The 20,865-nt window shown below is 28.1% G+C and overlaps 2 protein-coding genes across 4 annotated transcripts in view; both read right to left on the bottom strand.

Annotated features, from left to right (window-relative positions):
* Positions 1-12,102, bottom strand: part of LOC126843971 (uncharacterized) — a 25,079-nt gene extending 12,977 nt beyond the window's left edge. The window contains exon 1 of the mRNA XM_050581782.1: positions 12,060-12,102. The gene's annotated coding sequence lies outside the window, so the exon portion shown is untranslated. The remainder of the gene's footprint in view (positions 1-12,059) is intronic.
* The window catches only part of LOC126843972 (uncharacterized), a 27,642-nt gene continuing 11,416 nt past the window's right edge, over positions 4,640-20,865 (bottom strand). Inside the window, exons 5-11 of one of the 3 annotated variants that reach the window (XM_050581783.1) lie at positions 8,373-8,429; positions 8,071-8,100; positions 7,969-7,998; positions 7,791-7,838; positions 7,412-7,441; positions 6,020-6,112; positions 4,640-5,020 (exon numbers count right to left, since the gene is read on the bottom strand). In XM_050581783.1, the coding sequence (XP_050437740.1) occupies positions 4,782-5,020; positions 6,020-6,112; positions 7,412-7,441; positions 7,791-7,838; positions 7,969-7,998; positions 8,071-8,100; positions 8,373-8,429 (527 nt within the window). In that variant the 3' untranslated portion in view covers positions 4,640-4,781. The remainder of the gene's footprint in view (positions 5,021-6,019; positions 6,113-7,411; positions 7,442-7,790; positions 7,839-7,968; positions 7,999-8,070; positions 8,101-8,372; positions 8,430-20,865) is intronic. The other 2 variants (XM_050581784.1, XM_050581785.1) reach the window with 2 other exon arrangements.

Genomic DNA, 20,865 nt, shown 5'->3' on the forward strand with positions numbered 1-20,865 from the left:
GGTCACATATTTTTTTCCTTTGGACCGATTTACTTGAGTATCATCTCTATGTATCCGAAATGGTTTGCGATTGGTTCTTTTGTAGAAAAAAAGTAGAAAAATCAAATTCTTCTAAACCAAAAACCAACAAAAATAAAAAATAAAAATTGATCGGTAGAACTATAAGATTTTAGTAATTTTATAATATATGGCTTAAAACAATTCATAGGAATATGACCTCTTAAATTATTTAATTTATTTTTCAGTTCTAGTTTGAACTAGAGTAGAAATTTATAAGGAATATTTCATGCGTTAAAGCATCGAAGCGTTTACTTGAAAGTGATTTAATTCACTTTTATTACTTTTATTTATAATAATTCCTGTAGACCAGTGGCCTCTCCGTCACCTCTATGCTTTGATTCTATTATGCCTATCTTCTGCTGTACTGGTCCTCTCGGATAAAATAACTTCCAACATAACGATCTGATGCTTATTTGTAAATACGGCACCTCAATTTAATACTTTCCAATTTTGCTTGTTTACAGTGTACTTGGTTTGGACTGTACGGCCTAGAAAATACTGACGCGGTCACATCGCGACTCCGGTGGTGGCCGAATACTAATCATACTAACATATACTCACCTACCTAACGGAGAAGTTCAGTGCAGACCACTTTTCTCGAACAAACTGACCGCGAACACTGGTTTAAACGGAGTCCGAACGGAAGAAAGGACCAGGGAGCCGAGAAGGGATAGATATGTCACCTTCCACGATACATCCCTTATCTCCCACGAGAGCCTGCAGTTGGCGCGATCTTCTTTGCCGGAGTTTTCCGGGAAAAGACAAGAAGATCCGGGTGCCTTCATGACTGATGCTGAAGAGGTCCTTGAGAAAGCGGGCATTCCTCACCATGAATGGATTAGAGTGCTGTCGCCATAGCTTAAGCCGAAAGCCGGAAACTGGTGGGGCACACTACGGACGTTGAACTCCGGTTGGATTTGCGTCATACTTTAAAAACTCTGTTACTATGTAGTTTAAATAAAATTTGTCAAATATTGTATATTATATTCATTTGAATTTTTTTTTTACATGTGTTTTCAAATTTAGTAATTCTAAATGTTTTTAAAAAGGGAAACTACAAATTAGAATTATTTTAGAATAAATGTGTTATCCTGAATACAACATCTGTATATATCAAAAAACATATATTTGACATATCTAAAACATTCGTTTGTATACTACCCTCCTAAAAAAAAAAATATTTAGTTGGTCTAACTTACATTTTGATTAATATAGTGATTTTGATTAATACACATACATTTCTAGGTGGAATAACTAAATTAATAGTTAGCTCAATTAAATTTTATTTGGAACTAATTTTGATTTAGTTATTACAACTAGTAATTTATTGAGTCCCTTTAATAAGCATACTTTTATTAGGATCAAGTTTCTATACCTCAGTCCAACTAGAAAGGTATTGTGCCCTTAAAGTAACCATAGTTTTAGTTGGACCAACTTTGTATTTTTAGAGAGTAACTTAATCATCTTAGATTATAGGTTAAATATAATATTTCACATTTTGACTTATTGTGTTCGAAAATAATCAGGAATATTTGAAATGTCGGACAATAATTTTATGCAACACTATCCATAATTGTTTGTTGCAAACGAAAATGATTTATCTGGCCCACGTGTTTTTTAGGACCATAATATTATGTGCTGTATTTTCCAAATAACATTGCCATTTGCGTCATACTTTAAAAACTCTGTTTCTATATAGTTTAAATAACATTCGTTAAATAATGTATACTATATTCTTTAAATATTTTTTCGACACATAAGTTTCCAAATCTAGTAATTGTAAATGTTTAAAAAAAAGTGTCTTATACATAATGAAACATCTGTAAATATCAAAAATATATATTTGACATATCTTAACCATTGATTTGTACACCACCCTCCGACATAGAAAAAAAATATAGTTTGAACCACATTGGTTAAATAATGTTATTATATTCATTTTAAATGTTTTCGAAACATAAGTTTCTAAAATAACTAATTGTAAATTAGTCTAATAGGAATTAGTCCAGTCTTTAATAAGGTTACACTGTACCGGGTGATTGGTTAACTATGGACCACTCAATATCTTAGAAGATATTAGACTTTTTAAACTTTTTTTTTTTACTATTATAGTTATTAGGAGGGACAAATTTAATGTATTTTTCAAAATTTTGACACCATCCTTTATGCGTTAAAACCATATCAAGTTTAGATTTTTAAATGGTAACCCCCAATTTTTTTTTGATGATCGTGTTTATTTTTTTTAAATTTAATTTTAGGCGTAAAAACTAGCTAAATCAGACAAGTACTTTTAAAGTTATAGCTTAGTACAACAATATTATAATATTAGTTTTTATGAGATGCTTTTATAAGTTTTACAACTAAAGAAAAAAATCGTTTATCGCCAGATCTCACGTTTCACAAAATAAGATTGATTAACGATACGGCTGTAGATTAAAGTTAATAGTTGACGGTCGTCGGTCACAATGAAAACGAACCAATAATAAATCTATAATATTATATGGGTAATGTCTTCTTATCTGTTTTTTCTGTAGTGTTCCTAGCGGCGCGGTGTACCTGTACGTATTGAATATTAGGCATTAGCTGCTGTTTTGTATAAACAAACAATATTATGAGCCCTAGTAAATAGTTTTTTTTTTAATTTCAACCATAGGTTACCGTGGTCTAATTACGGTCTTATATAGAGTATATACTGTGGTTCTACCAAAACGATTCGTTACTAGCGTAGATTAATATCAACACAGAACAAATGATTATAAAAATACGACTACTTAATACTTGAAAATTAATCAAAAAGTTCATTATTCTAATTTTTCAATTATTATGATTATTTAGCGTCTTGGTCTTAATAAATGTTACTTTTACTGGTGTCTTAACTAGTAAAATTATTAATTCTGTTAGTGAAAATATTTTTAAAAAAACTTTAATAAATAACATTGTAATAATACTGTAAAATAAAAGTTTTAACTAAAATATCATCAAGCATAATTCAAATTACTTTATTTATTTTAAATAACATATTATTATTATAAGAACCTTTAATTTTGATATTTGATGTGCATACATTTTATAAGTAAGGTTTTAGGTTTTATAGACTTGTCACTTGAGCAAAACTCCATCTCGGCATTCACATTGATTATGGATATTTAATATCAATGTTATTATTTAAAACACAATAAATGTTGACAAGTTCATAGATCTAGTAAGTTATGATACTATATTATTATAATATACTATGAAATTAAGACGTACAAATCGCATGAATAAACAAAATGTGTCAAATTAACCAAAACAAATAATTGCTAAATGCTGGAAAAATATACACAAGGTATTGATAACAAATTAAACATACCTACTATTTTACAAAATAAATGTAAAAGTGTGTAGTGGTGGTATATTTTTCAGTCGATATAGCGGTTATCATTATTATTTACTATCGGTGAATTATTTACCTAAAGTAAATAGTGTTTGGTAAGGTTATGATTTTGAAACGCTACTATAGCTATGGTCAAAGTTAATTGTCAATAAATAATAACAGAGAGCAGTCAAGTGTCACCTTAATATGTTAGCGTCTCCAAGATATTTAATTTATTTTTTACACTCCCTTTAATTTTATAACTGTGTAGCTCGTTAACTACTCAATCTATTTACCTAGTTTTTACGCCTAAAATTAAATTAAAAAAAATAAACATGATCATCAAAAAAAAATTGGGGGTTACCATTTAAAAATCCAAAGTTGATATGGTTTTAACGCATAAGGGATAGTGTTAAAATTTTGAAATATATATAAAATTTGTCCCAACTAATTACTATAAAAGTATTAAAAAAAAAAAATTAAAAAAGTCTAATATCTTCTAAGATATTGAGTGGTCCATAGTTAACCAATCACCCGATATATAGACAAAAGAAGCCCACATCTTTGTAAAACGAATAGTATCTCTGCTCCACATCGAAGCTAAAACATTTTTCTGGATTTTTGTATAAAAGCCTTCAAAATTGGTAAAATTAAATGTTAAAAGCGAAAAAACGCTTCAATGCAAATCAGGAGTTAGTATTTTCAAGACAGTACAGACCAAACCAAGCACAGTGTAAGCTAGCAAACTTAAAAAGTGTTAAATTGAGGTGCTGTATTTACAATAATTTAATTTTAGTTGTATGTATGTACGTTGTACAATATCGTCAATAACAATATTTTTCATCGGCCTATCTTCGTCAATATAAGTAGCGGCCCACCGGGAAAATCCCGGTGTCCAGGTGGGCCTATCCGCCCCTGGTTAAACGTCGCATGACAATACTTGATTCTTCAACTAACTCTCTTGGCTCCGTTAATGATTGGCGGTGGTTAATATTGGTATGGGAGAGCCATAACTAAGGTATTAAAGTGTGTTATTTAAATTATCGATTCATAAATAGTGTTGACTTTGTCTTGGTGAATTCATATAGTAGACTTAATAGTGTGTTTAAAACAGTGGAAATAATATTAGAGTAAAAATAACATTAAAAAAGATAAAATAAATAAACATTAGACAAACAAAACGGCAAAACTCAAATAAATCTTTTATTATATTTATCATGTTATTATATTATTACTTCTATGAAGTATATTGAATTATTTGACAACTTTGATATTCGCGTGGCACGCAAAAAAATATTTAAATATAATAACAGAAGTACTTTGTAGTTTATGTGTTATTTATTAAAAAGAGTATAGAAATTATTAATTACCATAACTCATGATTTATGGTTTTCCCTACATCCGAATGGTCTTCGTTGTTTACACGATGTATATATTTTCCTTGGTATGCGTATGATTTTATGCCATCACTTCCATGACCAATGACACAAGTATCGTCGGGTAAAACCATAGCAGTTTTTGTGTATGATGTTGGAAATTTTGTACTCATGAACAACCCTATGATTCGACATGTGAAGACAAAATCAATACCGTGGTAGTCTGGGTCTAAAAAAAAGGTTTAAAGGTTAGCCAAATTTAGCTTGCTGCACTGACAATAAAATACATAGTTGGATAAATTAAAATTAAGGCTAATCTTATATCCTCACCCAAGAGAAAAAGTGTATTGAGTCACAAAATGTAAATTTTACAGGAGAGAGAAAAATAAAATAATTTATTAATAAATTAATATTTACTAACTTCTTCTTCCTAAACTTATCAACCCCACACACTTCCTTATCACCCATCTGTATTACGTGGCCAGCCCTAAAACTTTTTCCAAAATTAAAGCAATTGTCACCGTTTTACTCTTACTAGTCCTCAGTCCTTTCTCTTCAAGCGTTTTTCACTAATCTTCATGTCTCTCAGCTAATTCTTCCGGACTTTCCCCCACTAACACTACGTCATCCACAAACATCATACACCAAGGCACCTCCCCCTGTATATCTTTCGTAACCTCGTCCATTACTCAAAAGAACAAGTAAGGACTCAACTCTAAACTTTAATGCACACTAACTCTTACACTAAAATCTTCCATTTCTCCACACACACTTTTTACTGTTGTACTTGCCCCTTCATACATTTCCTCTATGACTTTCACTTACACCCTTGGCAATCATTTTTTCCTTTACTTCCACCTCTAAATATCTAATTAATAAATAACTAACTAACTAGTTAAAGTCAATAAACTTATAAGGACTCTTAAGTGTACAAACGTCATATAAGGCAGTGAATTGAGGAAAATACCGGAAAATGAAATTTTCTTAACTAAATACCCTTTTGCTCTAAGGTACGGATATTAACCTAATAAAAAACTGTAACGGTGGAATAAAAGTTAAATAACCTGTTGAACTAAGTTTATAGGTTATTTAACTAGAAAATTAGTCGGACGATTTATTTGTGTAGTTATTTCAATTATAAAAGTAATGTGTTAACTGTAAAGTTTGTTGGTCTGAATATGTATTTTTTCCATGTAACTACTATTTGTTTTAATAGTTTATTATTTACTCATCATAATATCGATTATTAACAAAGCTAAAGAGGGTTTTAACAGATCTCTTCGTTGTTCTCCAAGACCAAACACACTAATTCGATCACTAGCTGAAAAAATCAATAAAAGTGTTATAAATAATTTTGTAAAGTGTTTTTATTATGGCAATTTTGTAACCTCAGTAAACAAGGTAAAATTTCAAAATTACAAATTACATTATTCGATAAACACACATTAAACAAACACACAAATCGTTAAAATATGTTTTTCTTGGAATTATACGTTTACATGGTGTCTGATTAAAAAAAAAAATTATTCGAAAAATCTACCCAGATTTTCAACCCAAATAATATTTTATTCGACTAGTATGTTATTTAAATATAACAACTGTAAAATGACAAACTCTAAATGGTAATCCAAAGTAGAAACTTAAATGAATAGTAGTTGAATCAATGTCAAATACTTTTTGTGATATTTTATTATGGTAAAAAGATGTGCGGCAACTACAATTATTGGCATAATTTTTCACTGACAATTTAAATGCTAGTAGAAATAAATATCGCACACAAATTTTGACTGTGAATACAAGCCATTCTAAGCTGATATTAGTTTTTATTAAAAAACAAAAAAAATCAAAAAATCTTGTTGTTTGATATTTGTATGGTAGATATAAATGGAAGTTAATTAAATGTATATTTGTGTTAGTTGTATTTTAAACGAATATATTTTTAGTACATATATGTGTTATGATTTAGATTAAAAATGATTTCATAATAAAAAAAATAACAAATTGTTTTTATAAAGCCATTTCTTTTGTATCCATTGGGTGTAATTATTTTATTATTGACCTTAAAATATTACTCAAAACATAATACAAAAAATGGATTGAAAACGTAAAAAATATACTGAAACTACAGAAAACTTTTTTTACGTTTCATTGAATATGAATTACGACGTGTTTGGCATTATATGTATCAATGAATAAATAAGTTGTATGATTGAAGATTAAGTTAAAAAAAATATTATTTAAATGAACAAATCTAAAACGTTTATGTGCAAAAAAATTTGATGAACAAATCATTTTTACACGTTGTGTTCAGGGTAGCGGTTTTTGAAGTTAAAACGTGTAACGTTATAAGTTTAAATGTTTAACGAAAGTATCATTTTTTTGCGTTCAGTTGGAGGTAAAGTAAAACGTTAAATTACAAGCGTTTAAACGAACGTATAGTTGTTGAACAAATATTTGTATTATGTTATGTTTGGTTTACTATCAACTTGTAAACTGATCGTTTTCATTTTAACAGTTTGTTCTCATTACGTTACGGAAACCTGGATTGACTTAAGATAGATTTCGAATAACCATCTAAATATTAAGCGCTTTTTACGACTGTCGAATAAAGCGTAATTACCTTCATGTGTAGCCTGCTCGTTAGTATAGCCTTTAACAAAAACATAAAAATATGCAATAAATAATTGTACGGTTATGGAAAATAAGTATTTTATTATATCTATGTATAACAGTAACTTTATAAATTAAGATTACATTGGCCAATTAATGAATTTAATTGTTTATTTATGAAAGATGCTTCGACACAATTTTGTTGAAAATTACAAGTAACATGGATATTATATTTTGGCTGGGGTCATTCCAAAATTTGTTTAATGACACTAAGTGAAACATATTTAGTTTATGACTATGATTTCAAACCGAATATTTTTAAGCACAATTGAAATTTAACTTTCAGTTTTGTTACGTGTTTGTGAAATTATGTTGAATTTTATAATTACCTGAGTCTTGTAATACTCCTTGTTGCAATTGAATCTCTAATGCGTGCTCTAAAATTTAAAATAAAATGCATTTTTATATTTGTGTATTGTTATGGAAAAATTAATATGCATATGATTTTTCTCATAAATTGAAAACTAATGTAAAAGCCGCGTGTAATGTATTATTAATATGAATTACGAATAATAGGGTCGCCATCAATATTTTGTTCTGAAATTAAAAGGAAAACATTTTATACTTGTAAACAACTAACAACTATATGGAAATATTTTCAATTATTACCAGGTATTGCAAACATAAAAGTCAATTCCTCTGAAATTATGATTACAAAAATGTATTTTAAATGATATTTGACTTAACTTCATGTTCAATTATAAATTTAAAAGAGGAAGTCAAGGTAGAAAATACATGTTTAAAAATAATAATGAAGTTACATTTACAAATAAATATTGAGTGATTTAAATTTAATACTTATATTACTCATAAAAATGTACTGATAAATTGTTTTTGCAATTATTGTATTATTTCTAAAACATTTCTTCTACTAGCATACTTAATCGGATTTGTTGTAAAATAATAGTTACTCATTGAGAATTCATTTCTTCGATAAGCAAAATGTTTTATTTTGTTCCGAATGGTGTCTGAAATAAACAAATAATTGATTGACTTAAAAAAAAAAAAATGAAATTTTAATGCGACATTATATTATGTACAAAAATGTTCTGAATAGAAGTACATTTTGAGTTAAACGTGACACTTTTGACTAGTGATAAACCATGTAGGAATAATTTTATTACACAATTATTCTATAATATCTATTTTAGATTATTAATAATATTGTACAAACTGAATTAATATATAATCATATTGTTCGTGTAGGAGACCCTTTTAAGAAATATTCTCTACACAAGTTGCGTTATTTGATTAAGATGAGAAGATGAAAAATGGTGGGACACATATTAAGACATCTAGAAGAACTGTACAGCACAATACTAGAGGGCTTGATTGAAGGAAAAAGATCACCTGGGTGACCTCGCATTACATTTATTGGACAAATCAAGAAAGATGCAGGAATTGGAAGCTATAGGGTATTAAAAGAAATAGCGAGTGACCGTGAAGAATGGAGAAGAAGAGTTGCAAACCAACCTAAGGGTTGAAATACAATTTTTTTTTTAAGTATATGCATCTATATGCATCCAATGTAGACCCTACTGTAGCTAGTCTATATGTCCAAACCCACTTAAATACATTTTCAACATGGTTTAATAACTGGAAAATCAACATCAACGAGACCAAATCCATACACATGACTTTTTCTCTTCGACCTCAAAACTGTCCACAAATCTTTTACAATGGCAAAATCATACCACATCAAAACAAAGCAAAATATCTCGGCCTTATCCTTGACCATAAGTTGACTTGGGGACCCAATATTAAAGGAAAGTGAAAACAACTTAACAGTCGCTTACATATGATTAGACCACTATTTTTTTCGATTTAGATTGTAAATTTTCAAATAAACGCTATATAAAAAAAAATGTTAAGTACTAAAATGTCTTACTTCTATCAATATGTTTGTAAATCAGTATGTCTGTAATAAATTATGTATAAAAAATATAAGTCTTAGAACTTAAAAAAGTATTTTGCAAACAAAAAAGTGTACTGACTTGTAGTGTCAAGAACCTTTCTATCGGCTGGATCATCTGTAAAAAAGTTGAAAATTATTTAATTTTGTTTAGTTTTTTTCAAACCTCAAACAAGTACCTTAAGTAGGTACTTGTAAAAATAAATTACATACTATCAGCTGCAAAAACATATATAAAGGAACAGATCATTAACACATAGAAAACTTTCATTTTGGTCTGCAAACAATAATGCAAATTAAAACATGTTATATTAGACAGAGGTATACTTATAATAAAATCTAAACATTTATTACAGAGTTGTCTATGTACATTTTTAACTCCATGTGGAATTATTTCTTTATTATTATATTTACTTATTTACATTGCTCTGGCGTTTAGTTTAAACTTCTGTTGTTGTAAACATGCAAGTACAAAATCATGGTTCTCTTATATTGATGCAAAGATTACGTAACCTCAATATACGAAAAAGCTCGAAAAACAATTATTGACAAAATATGTATACTATTTTTCAAAGTTATTGTCGTTTCACGCGTTTCAGAGTAAGGTTAAATTGAATAGTTGTTTTCGATAGAAACTACACAGGCGTAGAGTCCTCTTAACTATGTCAAGGCGGATTTTGTTTGGTAATTGGTTACATTAAACACGTTTTATGCATTCATTCTGGTAGCCTAAGAACTCGAAATTAAATGTAGACAAAAGACAAATGACTGTTAAGCTAACCGTGTTAGCATTATAAATTGTTTAAGTTACAAGAACTGTTGGATTTTACAAATACAAGTTTCCAAGTTTTACTATTATTATTTTTTTTTTTTTTTTTAAAACAAATGGTTTTTGACTGTATCATGTTTTATTGTTTATCTTTTTGAACGTTTGAGTTTGCTTGCATGATAGTACCTCTTTGTTACAAATATTACGTCAAACACAAATTTTGTATTAATATCAATAAAAATACTTTTATTAAATAGTTTTTTACCTTACTATTTTTTAAGTACTTAAACAATATGAGTACCCAACAATTTCTGGTGATATTATTCAGTTAGTGCAAAACACTTGTTTAAAAAATACATGAGTTTTTTTGTGTTAAATGTGTAAACATCTTAGCGTTACTACGTCTGGAGGAGGAGCTAAAATAAATACCATATAAGTATAATATGGTATAAAACTAAAAAATTGCTGAAAGTCCTACACTACAATACTAAAAAACAATTCACATCGATTCTAAATACAATAAAATATCATAACTTTATACGTATGTCATGTATTCTAGTTAACACATTTTTTATTACTGTGTTCAAATTTTCCGATCTCTTAATAAATTTAATTCCTCTTCATTCAATAATGTGTCGCAATTAAGAAAATAGTATCGTTATACATTTTCTATACAATCGAATTTTATGTAATAACATATACGAATAATAAATGTTTAAACTAGGAAAAGTATAAACGATGGTATATAACCGCACAGTTCATCGCACTAAATTGCCAATTTATTAGAAAAAAGTATTAGGGACCTAAATAAAAAAATTTAGAGCTAAGGTAGTTTTGCGGAACCGTAATGATAAAATCATTTTTTTGAGCCATTATTAAAAAAGCCAAGCTTGCTCAAAGACACCACTCTACAATATTATTTTACTAGAACTTAGATTTTTTGATAGCAACTTTTAAAACATATATTTTAACATATGCATATCATTAACTTTTTAAATTAAGAATAATGTACTAAACATTTTGACTGGTCGATAACAAGTTTTGAATAACTATTTTTTAAGTACTTAAACAATATGAGTACCCAACAATTTCTGGTGATATTATTCAGTTAGTGCAAAACACTTGTTTAAAAAATACATGAGTTTTTTTGTGTTAAATGTGTTACTACGTCTGGAGGAGGAGCTAAAATAAATACCATATAAGTATAATATGGTATAAAACTAAAAAATTGCTGAAAGTCCTACACTACAATACTAAAAAACAATTCACATCGATTCTAAATACAATAAAATATCATAACTTTATACACCACTTGTATTAGGCCAGCAACATATAGTATTAAAAAATATTATAATATGTAGATGTCTATTTACAATATGTGTGGTGTGGATGGAAAAACATTTAACATAAACAAAACATCAAGAAAATACGAACCATTTTTTTTTTTAACGACTACGTTAAAAATTAGCATCAAAGCGTTTATAGCGTTTATTTGAAAGTGGTTTTACCACTTTTATTAAAAATAATTCCTGTAGACCTGTGATCTCTCCGTCCCTACTACTTTGATCCCATTGTGCCTCGACCCCACTGTACTGGCTTACTAGGATAAAATAACTTTCAAATAAACTCTTTGATACGTACTATTCTTACTATTCTATGCGTAGTTATAACCAGAGTTTTTCATTATTCTAATAAAATATATTTAAATAATCATCTAGATAACAAATTATTCAAATAAAAGTTTTTTTTAAAAAAATGTAATCGAATAATTTAAAAAAATATCATTTAAATAGTATGCAAGCGTTTTTTTAAAGTAATTATATTTAAAATTATTATTCCGTAATATTTAATACATTTTACATTTAGAAAATATATAAAGTCAACAAATATAAGAAAATAATTTCGTATATTACTTACTAGCTGCTAAATACTGGCTGCTTCAATGGTTTTTACGACTGATCGAATGGCTTATATATTGCCGACCGAAACAATAAAAGATGTATTTTGCAGAATTGTTGATGCGAATTTGTTAACATAAGCAACATTTGTCATTTTTCGTTATAAATAACATATTTACATTACTCTGAAGCATAACACCAAGTAGAGTATAATGTTATATTTACTTAATATTGCAGTAGTTTGAGTAATAGTAAATACGGGGTCTCGGCGGAGGGCTATGTACACAATTTTAAACTTACAAAATAAATCGTGCAAACGATAACCGACGATAAACACGCAGTAATACAAGTATCAGATTCAATAGTTTTTTTTAAACAAGTTAGAAAAGCTATTGTAATTTGAATATGATAAATTACATTGTATCCACTAAGATACGTACATTAAATTGATTGGGCGTGTTTAATGTTTTGTCAACATAAACATGTATATAATATCTTCTTAACTATTTCAGACAAAATATGAACAATTTGCTGCAAATTATAACTAATCAAAATTGATATTTTGCATATTAGCAAAATATACTTGAAATAAAACGATAACCTGGTTGGGCGTTTAAACTACTCTTAGTATCTAATAATAACGTAATTGTTAATAAATCCCAGCATAGAATTCAATTATTATTACTTTAACTCGAATACTGGTATTAATAAGTAAATTTGAAGGATCATTAAATATTCCAAAATTCCGGGTTTTTGGACTTAAACTTTAAATGCATAATTTTATACATTAATATACTAATCAAGTTAAACTCGAAAGTTTCAACTGTTATAGTTTAGCACTAGATATCCGTTTTCTGTAGCTATCAGGCGAAAACCAAAGAACACCACACAAATTTTGAAATAATTCGACGACATAAATTAATAAATGAAGAATCTATAAAATAAAATCGCCCATATATTTTAAGTGATAAAAAAACAACTGATTTTTTTTATTGTATTTTGCTTGTATGAGTATCATAACATACTTAAACATGAATAGTGTTATATAAAACTATGCAAATTGTTATTGGGAATTATAACTGCTCTGAAGTTAAAATTGTGTAAACTCTTAAGTCATTAAAAATTATAAGTATACGATATTAAAGGATGTTTTGATTTATCTACATCGCAAGAGTCGTTGTAAAAAACGACATGTTAACTTTGCTAAGAACATGTTTTCATGTTTAAAAATAACGGTGCAATTTAAAACCATTCCAGTTGTGGAAAAGTATTGTATTAAGTTTTAGAAAAAGTATTCTTAGCGTTTTTGCAAAAAGAAATGTTTTATCTAAAAATGCATTTAAGTGTAATACTCCAATTAATAATAATTAGACATATCTGCTATAATTATTGTAACATGGAGTGTAAGAAATAAAATTGGTCAAAAATTTAAATATAAAAACAACTGCAAAACAAAATATGTTAAGAAAAACAATTCGATAAAAAAATAAGCAAATAAACTATACAATTTGTTTTTGTAAAATACGGAGATTCGTATATTATTCAACATTTGTGATACCTATAAAAACTTGTTTACATTACAACAGTTGCTGTGAAAAACAGCTTAGTTTTGATAAAAAAAAAACAAAATACAATATTAAATTACATTTACTTAATATTGCAATAGTTTGAGTAATAGTAAATACGGGGTCTCGGCGGAGGGCTATGTACACAATTTTAAACTTACAAAATAAATCGTGCAAACGATAACCGACGATAAACACGCAGTAATACAAGTATCAGATTCAATAGTTTTTTTTTAAACAAGTTAGAAAAGCTATTGTAATTTGAATGTGATAAATTACATTGTATCCACTAAGATACGTACATTAAATTGATTGGGCGTGTTTAATGTTTTGTCAATATAAACATGTATATAATATCTTCTTAACTATTTCAGACAAAATATGAACATTTTGCTGCAAATTATAACTAATCAAAATTGATATTTTGCATATTAGCAAAATATACTTGAAATAAAACGATAACCTGGTTGGGCGTTTAAACTACTCTTAGTATCTAATAATAACGTAATTGTTAATAAATCCCAGCATAGAATTCAATTATTATTACTTTAACTCGAATACTGGTATTAATAAGTAAATTTGAAGGATCATTAAATATTCCAAAATTCCGGGTTTTTGGACTTAAACTTTAAATGTATAATTTTATACATTAATATACTAATCAAGTTAAACTCGAAAGTTTCAACTGTTATAGTTTAGCACTAGATATCCGTTTTCTGTAGCTATCAGGCGAAAACCAAAGAACACAACACAAATTTTGAAATAATTCGATGACATAAATTAATAAATGAAGAATCTATAAAATAAAATCGCCCATATATTTTAAGTGATAAAAAAACAACTGATTTTTTTTATTGTATTTTGCTTGTATGAGTATCATAACATACTTAAACATGAATAATGTTATATAAAACTATGCAAATTGTTATTGGGAATTATAACTGCTCTGAAGTTAAAATTGTGTAAACTCTTAAGTCATTAAAAATTATAAGTATACGATATTAAAGGGTGTTTTGATTTATCTACATCGCAAGAGTCGTTGTAAAAAACGACATATTAACTTTGCTAAGAACATGTTTTCATGTTTAAAAATAACGGTGCAATTTAAAACCATTCCAGTTGTGTAAAAGTATTGTATTAAGTTTTAGAAAAAGTATTCTTAGCGTTTTTGCAAAAAGAAATGTTTTATCTATTCTGCTATATTTATTGTAACATGGAGTGTAAGAAATAAAATTGGTCAAAAATTTAAATATAAAAACAACTGCAAAACAAAATATGTTAAGAAAAACAATTCGATAAAAAAATAAGCAAATAAACTATACAATTTGTTTTTGTAAAATACGGAGATTCGTATATTATTCAACATTTGTGATACCTATAAAAACTTGTTTACATTACAACAGTTGCTGTGAAAAACAGCTTAGTTTTGATACAAAAAAAACAAAATACAATATTAAATTACCAAATTCAAGATAAATGATTTTACAAAAACTCCTTTTAATAAGTTATAATTATAAAACATTTTTGATTTAGGAAAACGCAATACATTAACTGTATGTAAATTAAAAAAACAGGTACTCGCCACAGTTATTATAACAATAACAAGTAAAAAAAAACTCTAATAAATGTATATCTAGACTTTGTTCGGTGAAGGTAAAAGACTTATTAATTGACATTTAAAATTTAGCATACAAATAAAGTAAAATACAAAATATTAAAAATATTTTGTTAATCACTTGTGTACCTAAATGTTTATACTAATTACAACAAATTACAATTAATAGCTGTTGGCATTATACAGCTTAAGTGACTCCATTAGGCAAAAGTATATATATTTTAAAAATGTAAAGATACACGACTTTTGCAGTTAACGACCCAATTGTTGATTAAATTCTTACAAATGTGTTATTTAAATATAAAAACATATAAACAAATGTGTTATGTCACCCCTTATATGATTTAGCTACATGTAGGGGGTTATGTGTTTGCCATGAATGATTTTACATAGACTATCCTGTAGGATCTTTAATGTAGTGGATGTCCTTTGCCTTCTACATCTTTATGCCGTTGACCACTTATGTGGTCCGCTATTAGAGCCGGTTTCCCAAATCTAGGTCAAAAAAGTGCTCTTCTCTTCTCAGCTCAACTGCCTCGAAAGCCATTGGCTTTGTAGAGGAAACTCCTTATCCCGGGAGACTTTCGGTGTTCCTATAAGTCGCCTTTTACGACAGGGGGAACAACTTATGGCCTTTTTCTTTCCCGAGAGCCACACGGGCAATATTATTTAATTAAAAAAATTATTTTAAAATCCGTTAATAGTTATTGTAAAATCAGGGTCCTTCAATGCAAGATAATAAACAGTTCTAACATTTTAGTACACAAAATACTAATAAAATCAACTTGTTTTCGATAAAAGCAATAAAAGCCCTGTAATAGTAGTCTTTGTAGTACATAATGTAAAAACATAAAAATGTATAACGCCTACAGTTATTTGTCATTATTTATAATGCAGCAGTTTTTGTGAAAAGCCACTTTTTTTTGATAATATAAAAATTATAGAAATAGTTGAAAAATATTGTATAATTTTATGAAAGAAAATAAATCGTTAACAATTTGTGTAAACATAAGGTTGAAATAAAATGTATAACGCGAGTTGAATGCATAATATAGTAATGACTAAACTTATAAGGGTTTTGAAAGTAATATTATGACTAAAAGGACGAAATAATATTATTCATATTATTATGTTAGGTGATGTTACAAAGTGATCAACTTATCGTTAACCACTTAATATGTCACTGGGTTTAATAAGAAAGTTTATTTTATATTTACATATTGTTTTTATGCAATGAGATCTCAATTTTTCGTTATTTTTTTTTGTTTTTACTCCCTCCCAACTTGAGAGCATTTTTTGAAACTTTAATTGAACTTTATTGAAGTTACAAGTTCAGGGCAGGAGGCAACACCAATTTTGTTGTTAAAATTATCAAGAACTATTGTATATTAAATGTATATATACTTGAATTTTTCGTTTTGGATGAGTAGTTACTTAACTACATAAATTTGAATATTATGGGTCAGCGGGGTCCGAGGAAACGTTCGGCGCGCTGCTGATCGACTCTATGAAATACAAAATTGACTGTTATATAATTTGTAGAAGCAATTTTTCATCCACTGGGCATTCAGTCATAAGTTACCACGTAATAAAGTTATCATTGATAATACCCAATACACAACAATACTGAAATAACGTACCTATAATTTTCGGTTGGTTAGGTCAATTATGCGTTATCACTTATCACTATTTGGTTTAATATCCAAATATCATAATTTTATTTAATGTTATGTGTTAAAACATACTAAATTGGTAAAAATATTGTAGATTGTCAATAATTATGTAATTACTAATTTATAGTTACATAGCACTTTATGTTATTATTCGGGTATTTTTTTTTTAAACTTATTATTATTTCTTAATAAGTAACTTTGTGGTCTGTATTAAAACCTGCCTTTTAAAAAAAATGTTGGAATTTTGTTTAGTGGTTTTTAAGTTTAAAAATGGTAATTTATATGAAGTAATAAAATAAATACTAACGAAATGTAAGAGCAAAATGATTTATTAATCAATCAAGACTACATTTTTGTGACATACTACATAGTACACACATGCATTAATTTAATAACAGTTAATAATATAATCAAAAATGTAAGCTCTTAACAATGCAAGCAATGATATTAACTTTTTCCCAAATAGGAAATATACGTTCTGAAAGTACAAAGTGTTATACATTTTTTTAATCAAACGAATCAGGTCAATTTAACAGCAAATATATTGAGAAAAATTATGTTTTCCACATGCCAAAAAATATTATTTCAAATTTTCGTGATTGAAATAGTAATGTAAAATTACGTAATACATTTAATTTTTATAAAAAATTATGTAATTTATAGTTGTGCAATTAATGATAGACTTCATTATTAGAATGTCTTTTCAATCGTTTTTGAACATTTTTCTCAATATGTTTAGAAAATATTTTTCTATTGTGTATTACTTAATATTTCCGCTTTCAATTGGACAGCTATATCAGTGAATGGATCCAAATGCTTTAACACTCTTACAACTTGAATGATATCACCTAATTGTACAAAGTTTATGGTACCTTGATATACTTTGTTTTCGAAAAATCCTCTTATCGTTCTCTATAGTTATCAGAATAAAAATACACATTAAAATGTGTATTACAATTTACAATTAAAACATTTTAATGGGCACGTTAAGATTCATTTTCTAAACTAAAAATTTCACATTTTGCAAAAAACAGCAAATCCTCAAAATATTCATAATCATAAATATTATGTACTTGTTATGCTTACAAGAATAAATTCAACCAATTTTACATAAAATAATTGAAAGTTTGAATATTTCAAATATTCCCGCAAAAAATCGTTTTTTATTTACCGTCATACTATCGTCACCTATTATATATCGGGCGCAAATTACAGCGTCTTCTTCCCTAAATGTAAAACCTGAAAGAACAAAATTTTGTGTTACAATATTTTTATTTTTTATTATTTTAGCACTTTATAAATCACAAATTTATCTAATTGGAACTTGGGGGGGGGGGAGTAAATACTGAAAAAGTTCACTTCTTCACAATAAAAATTTGAAAAAACAAACCATACGAGTTTAAAGTTTGTATCTCCTTGTAATTATTCTAGGATAAGATCGCTTTCAAATAAACGCTTTGATGCTAATTTATAAATACTGAACCTCAATTTAATTATTTTTTACTATACTGTTTTATACTGTGCTTGGTTTGGACTTAACTGGTTAGAAAATACTAACTATCGATTCGCATCGAATCGTGTATTCGTAAGTGATTTTATCAATTTCAGTTGTAAAAAAATCCTGTAAACCTGTGACCTCCCCGTCCCCACTATGGCCCGACCCCACTTTGCTCTGTCCCACTGTACTGGCTTTATTTTAAATCTGATCATGCATTTCATATTTTGCTAAACTTTCTCTTTTTAATATTTATATAATATAAATGCTCTTTCACTTTTTAATAGACTTGATTATTAAAGTGTCTTTTCAATAGATTTGTACATTTTACTCAACAGGTTTATTGAGTATTATCCTATTATTTATTACTTTCTATCGTTGTTTCTAATTCATCAAGGCTGGGGAGATATCCACGTGCGCCCGTTTCCCGTTTTACTTCGTCAAGTACACTTAATAAATCTTCGTAGTACAGGCCATTCGGCCAGCAATGTCCACTGACTATTCTTTCTATGTTTTGCTATTGGTATAAAAACAAAATGTACTCATTTAGTTCTATTTTAAAATTTGCAAGTTACACTGTTCCTTCATTAACCAAAAAAAAAAAAGCCAAATTTATTAGACATATAATATGGCTTGCGAATTTTTTTCAGCATAATAACATACATTTTATAGTAGTTAAAGTTTTTTTTTTTTGTTATCGGTAATTGGTTATAAGTGAAAATATTACGTAAATAACTCTTTGGTAAGAAAATGTAGAAAGGAAAACAATAATACATTTTTTAAAAAATATTTTACATTTTGTAAATTGTTAAGCAGCAATCTCGGCATTTTTTATTAATCATAAATAATAAGTACTCGTTATGCTTACAAGTTGTTGTTTAGTAGGGCCAGCACCTTGACATTGCATAAAATAAAATGCCACGCAAAAAATCTGTATCATGGTTTTTGAAAAAATTTTAAACATTTAAACAAGAAACTAGGATTCAGAATATTGAATTATTTATTTTGGAAGTAAAAACTGTTTTTTTGAAATATTCGATAACAGTTCCTATGACGATTTTTAATGTTATGGGAATATTTTATTATTGCTTGATGACTGTGATTCAAATAAGGTTTTCCCGAATATCCGCAATATTTACTACAAGAAAATATACTTATGGAATGAAAACAGTACCAAGTTTTAACTATTTAACCGTGCAATTTGCTTTAAGTAACAGATATTTAAGAGCGTTTTTATTTACGTTGTATGGCATTCATAATACACGCAATCCTATTCTGTTATTTTTTTATGTTCCTACTTATCACATTTTAAAACTGTTTACTCATGTGCAAAATATATGCATATATTTTCAACGTTTATCGATAGTGCCCTATTTAAAGAACATATCTAGAATAATTTAGAATGGAACAATAACACAAACAAACAATTTTCTTAAAAATCTGCTGTTAAACTTTTGTAAAAAAAAAACTGTGAAAAATAAACCTAATATCCAAAAATAAGGGTCACATATTTTTTTCCTTTGGACCGATTTACTTGAGTATCATCTCTATGTATCCGAAATGGTTTGCGATTGGTTCTTTTGTAGAAAAAAAGTAGAAAAATTAAATTCTTCTAAACCAAAAACCAACAAAAATAAAAAATAAAAATTGATCGGTAGAACTATAAGATTTTAGTAATTTTATAATATATGGCTTAAAACAATTCATAGGAATATGACCTCTTAAATTATTTAATTTATTTTTCAGTTCTAGTTTGAACTAGAGTAGAAATTTATAAGGAATATTTCATGCGTTAAAGCATCAAAGCGTTTACTTGAAAGTGATTTTATTCACTTTTATTACTTTTATTTATAATAATTCCTGTAGACCAGTGGCCTCTCCGTCACCTCTATGCTTTGATTCTATTATGCCTATCTTCTGCTGTACTGGTCCTCTCGGATAAAATAACTTCCAACATAACGATCTGATGCTTATTTGTAAATACGGCACCTCAATTTAATACTTTCCAATTTTGCTTGTTTACAGTGTACTTGGTTTGGACTGTACGGCCTAGAAAATACTGACGCGGTCACATCGCGATTCCGGTGGTGGCCGAATACTAATCATGCTAACATATACTCACCTACCTAACGGAGAAGTTCAGTGCAGACCACTTTTCTCGAACAAACTGACCGCGAACACTGGTTAAACGGAGTCCGAACGGAAGAAAGGACCAGGGAGCCGAGAAGGGATAGATATGTCACCTTCCACGATACATCCCTTATCTCCCACGAGAGCCTGCAGTTGGCGCGATCTTCTTTGCCGGAGTTTTCCGGGAAAAGACAAGAAGATCCGGGTGCCTTCATGACTGATGCTGAAGAGGTCCTTGAGAAAGCGGGCATTCCTCACCATGAATGGATTAGAGTGCTGTCGCCATAGCTTAAGCCGAAAGCTGGAAACTGGTGGGGCACACTACGGACGTTGAACTCCGGTTGGAT

Source organism: Adelges cooleyi, unplaced genomic scaffold, assembly GCF_023614345.1.
Source record: "Adelges cooleyi isolate 19-005CV unplaced genomic scaffold, UGA_ACOO_1.1 ACOO_flye_CR_arks_rails_tigmint_CR_PRNA_580, whole genome shotgun sequence".
Taxonomy (NCBI): Eukaryota; Metazoa; Arthropoda; class Insecta; order Hemiptera; family Adelgidae; genus Adelges; species Adelges cooleyi.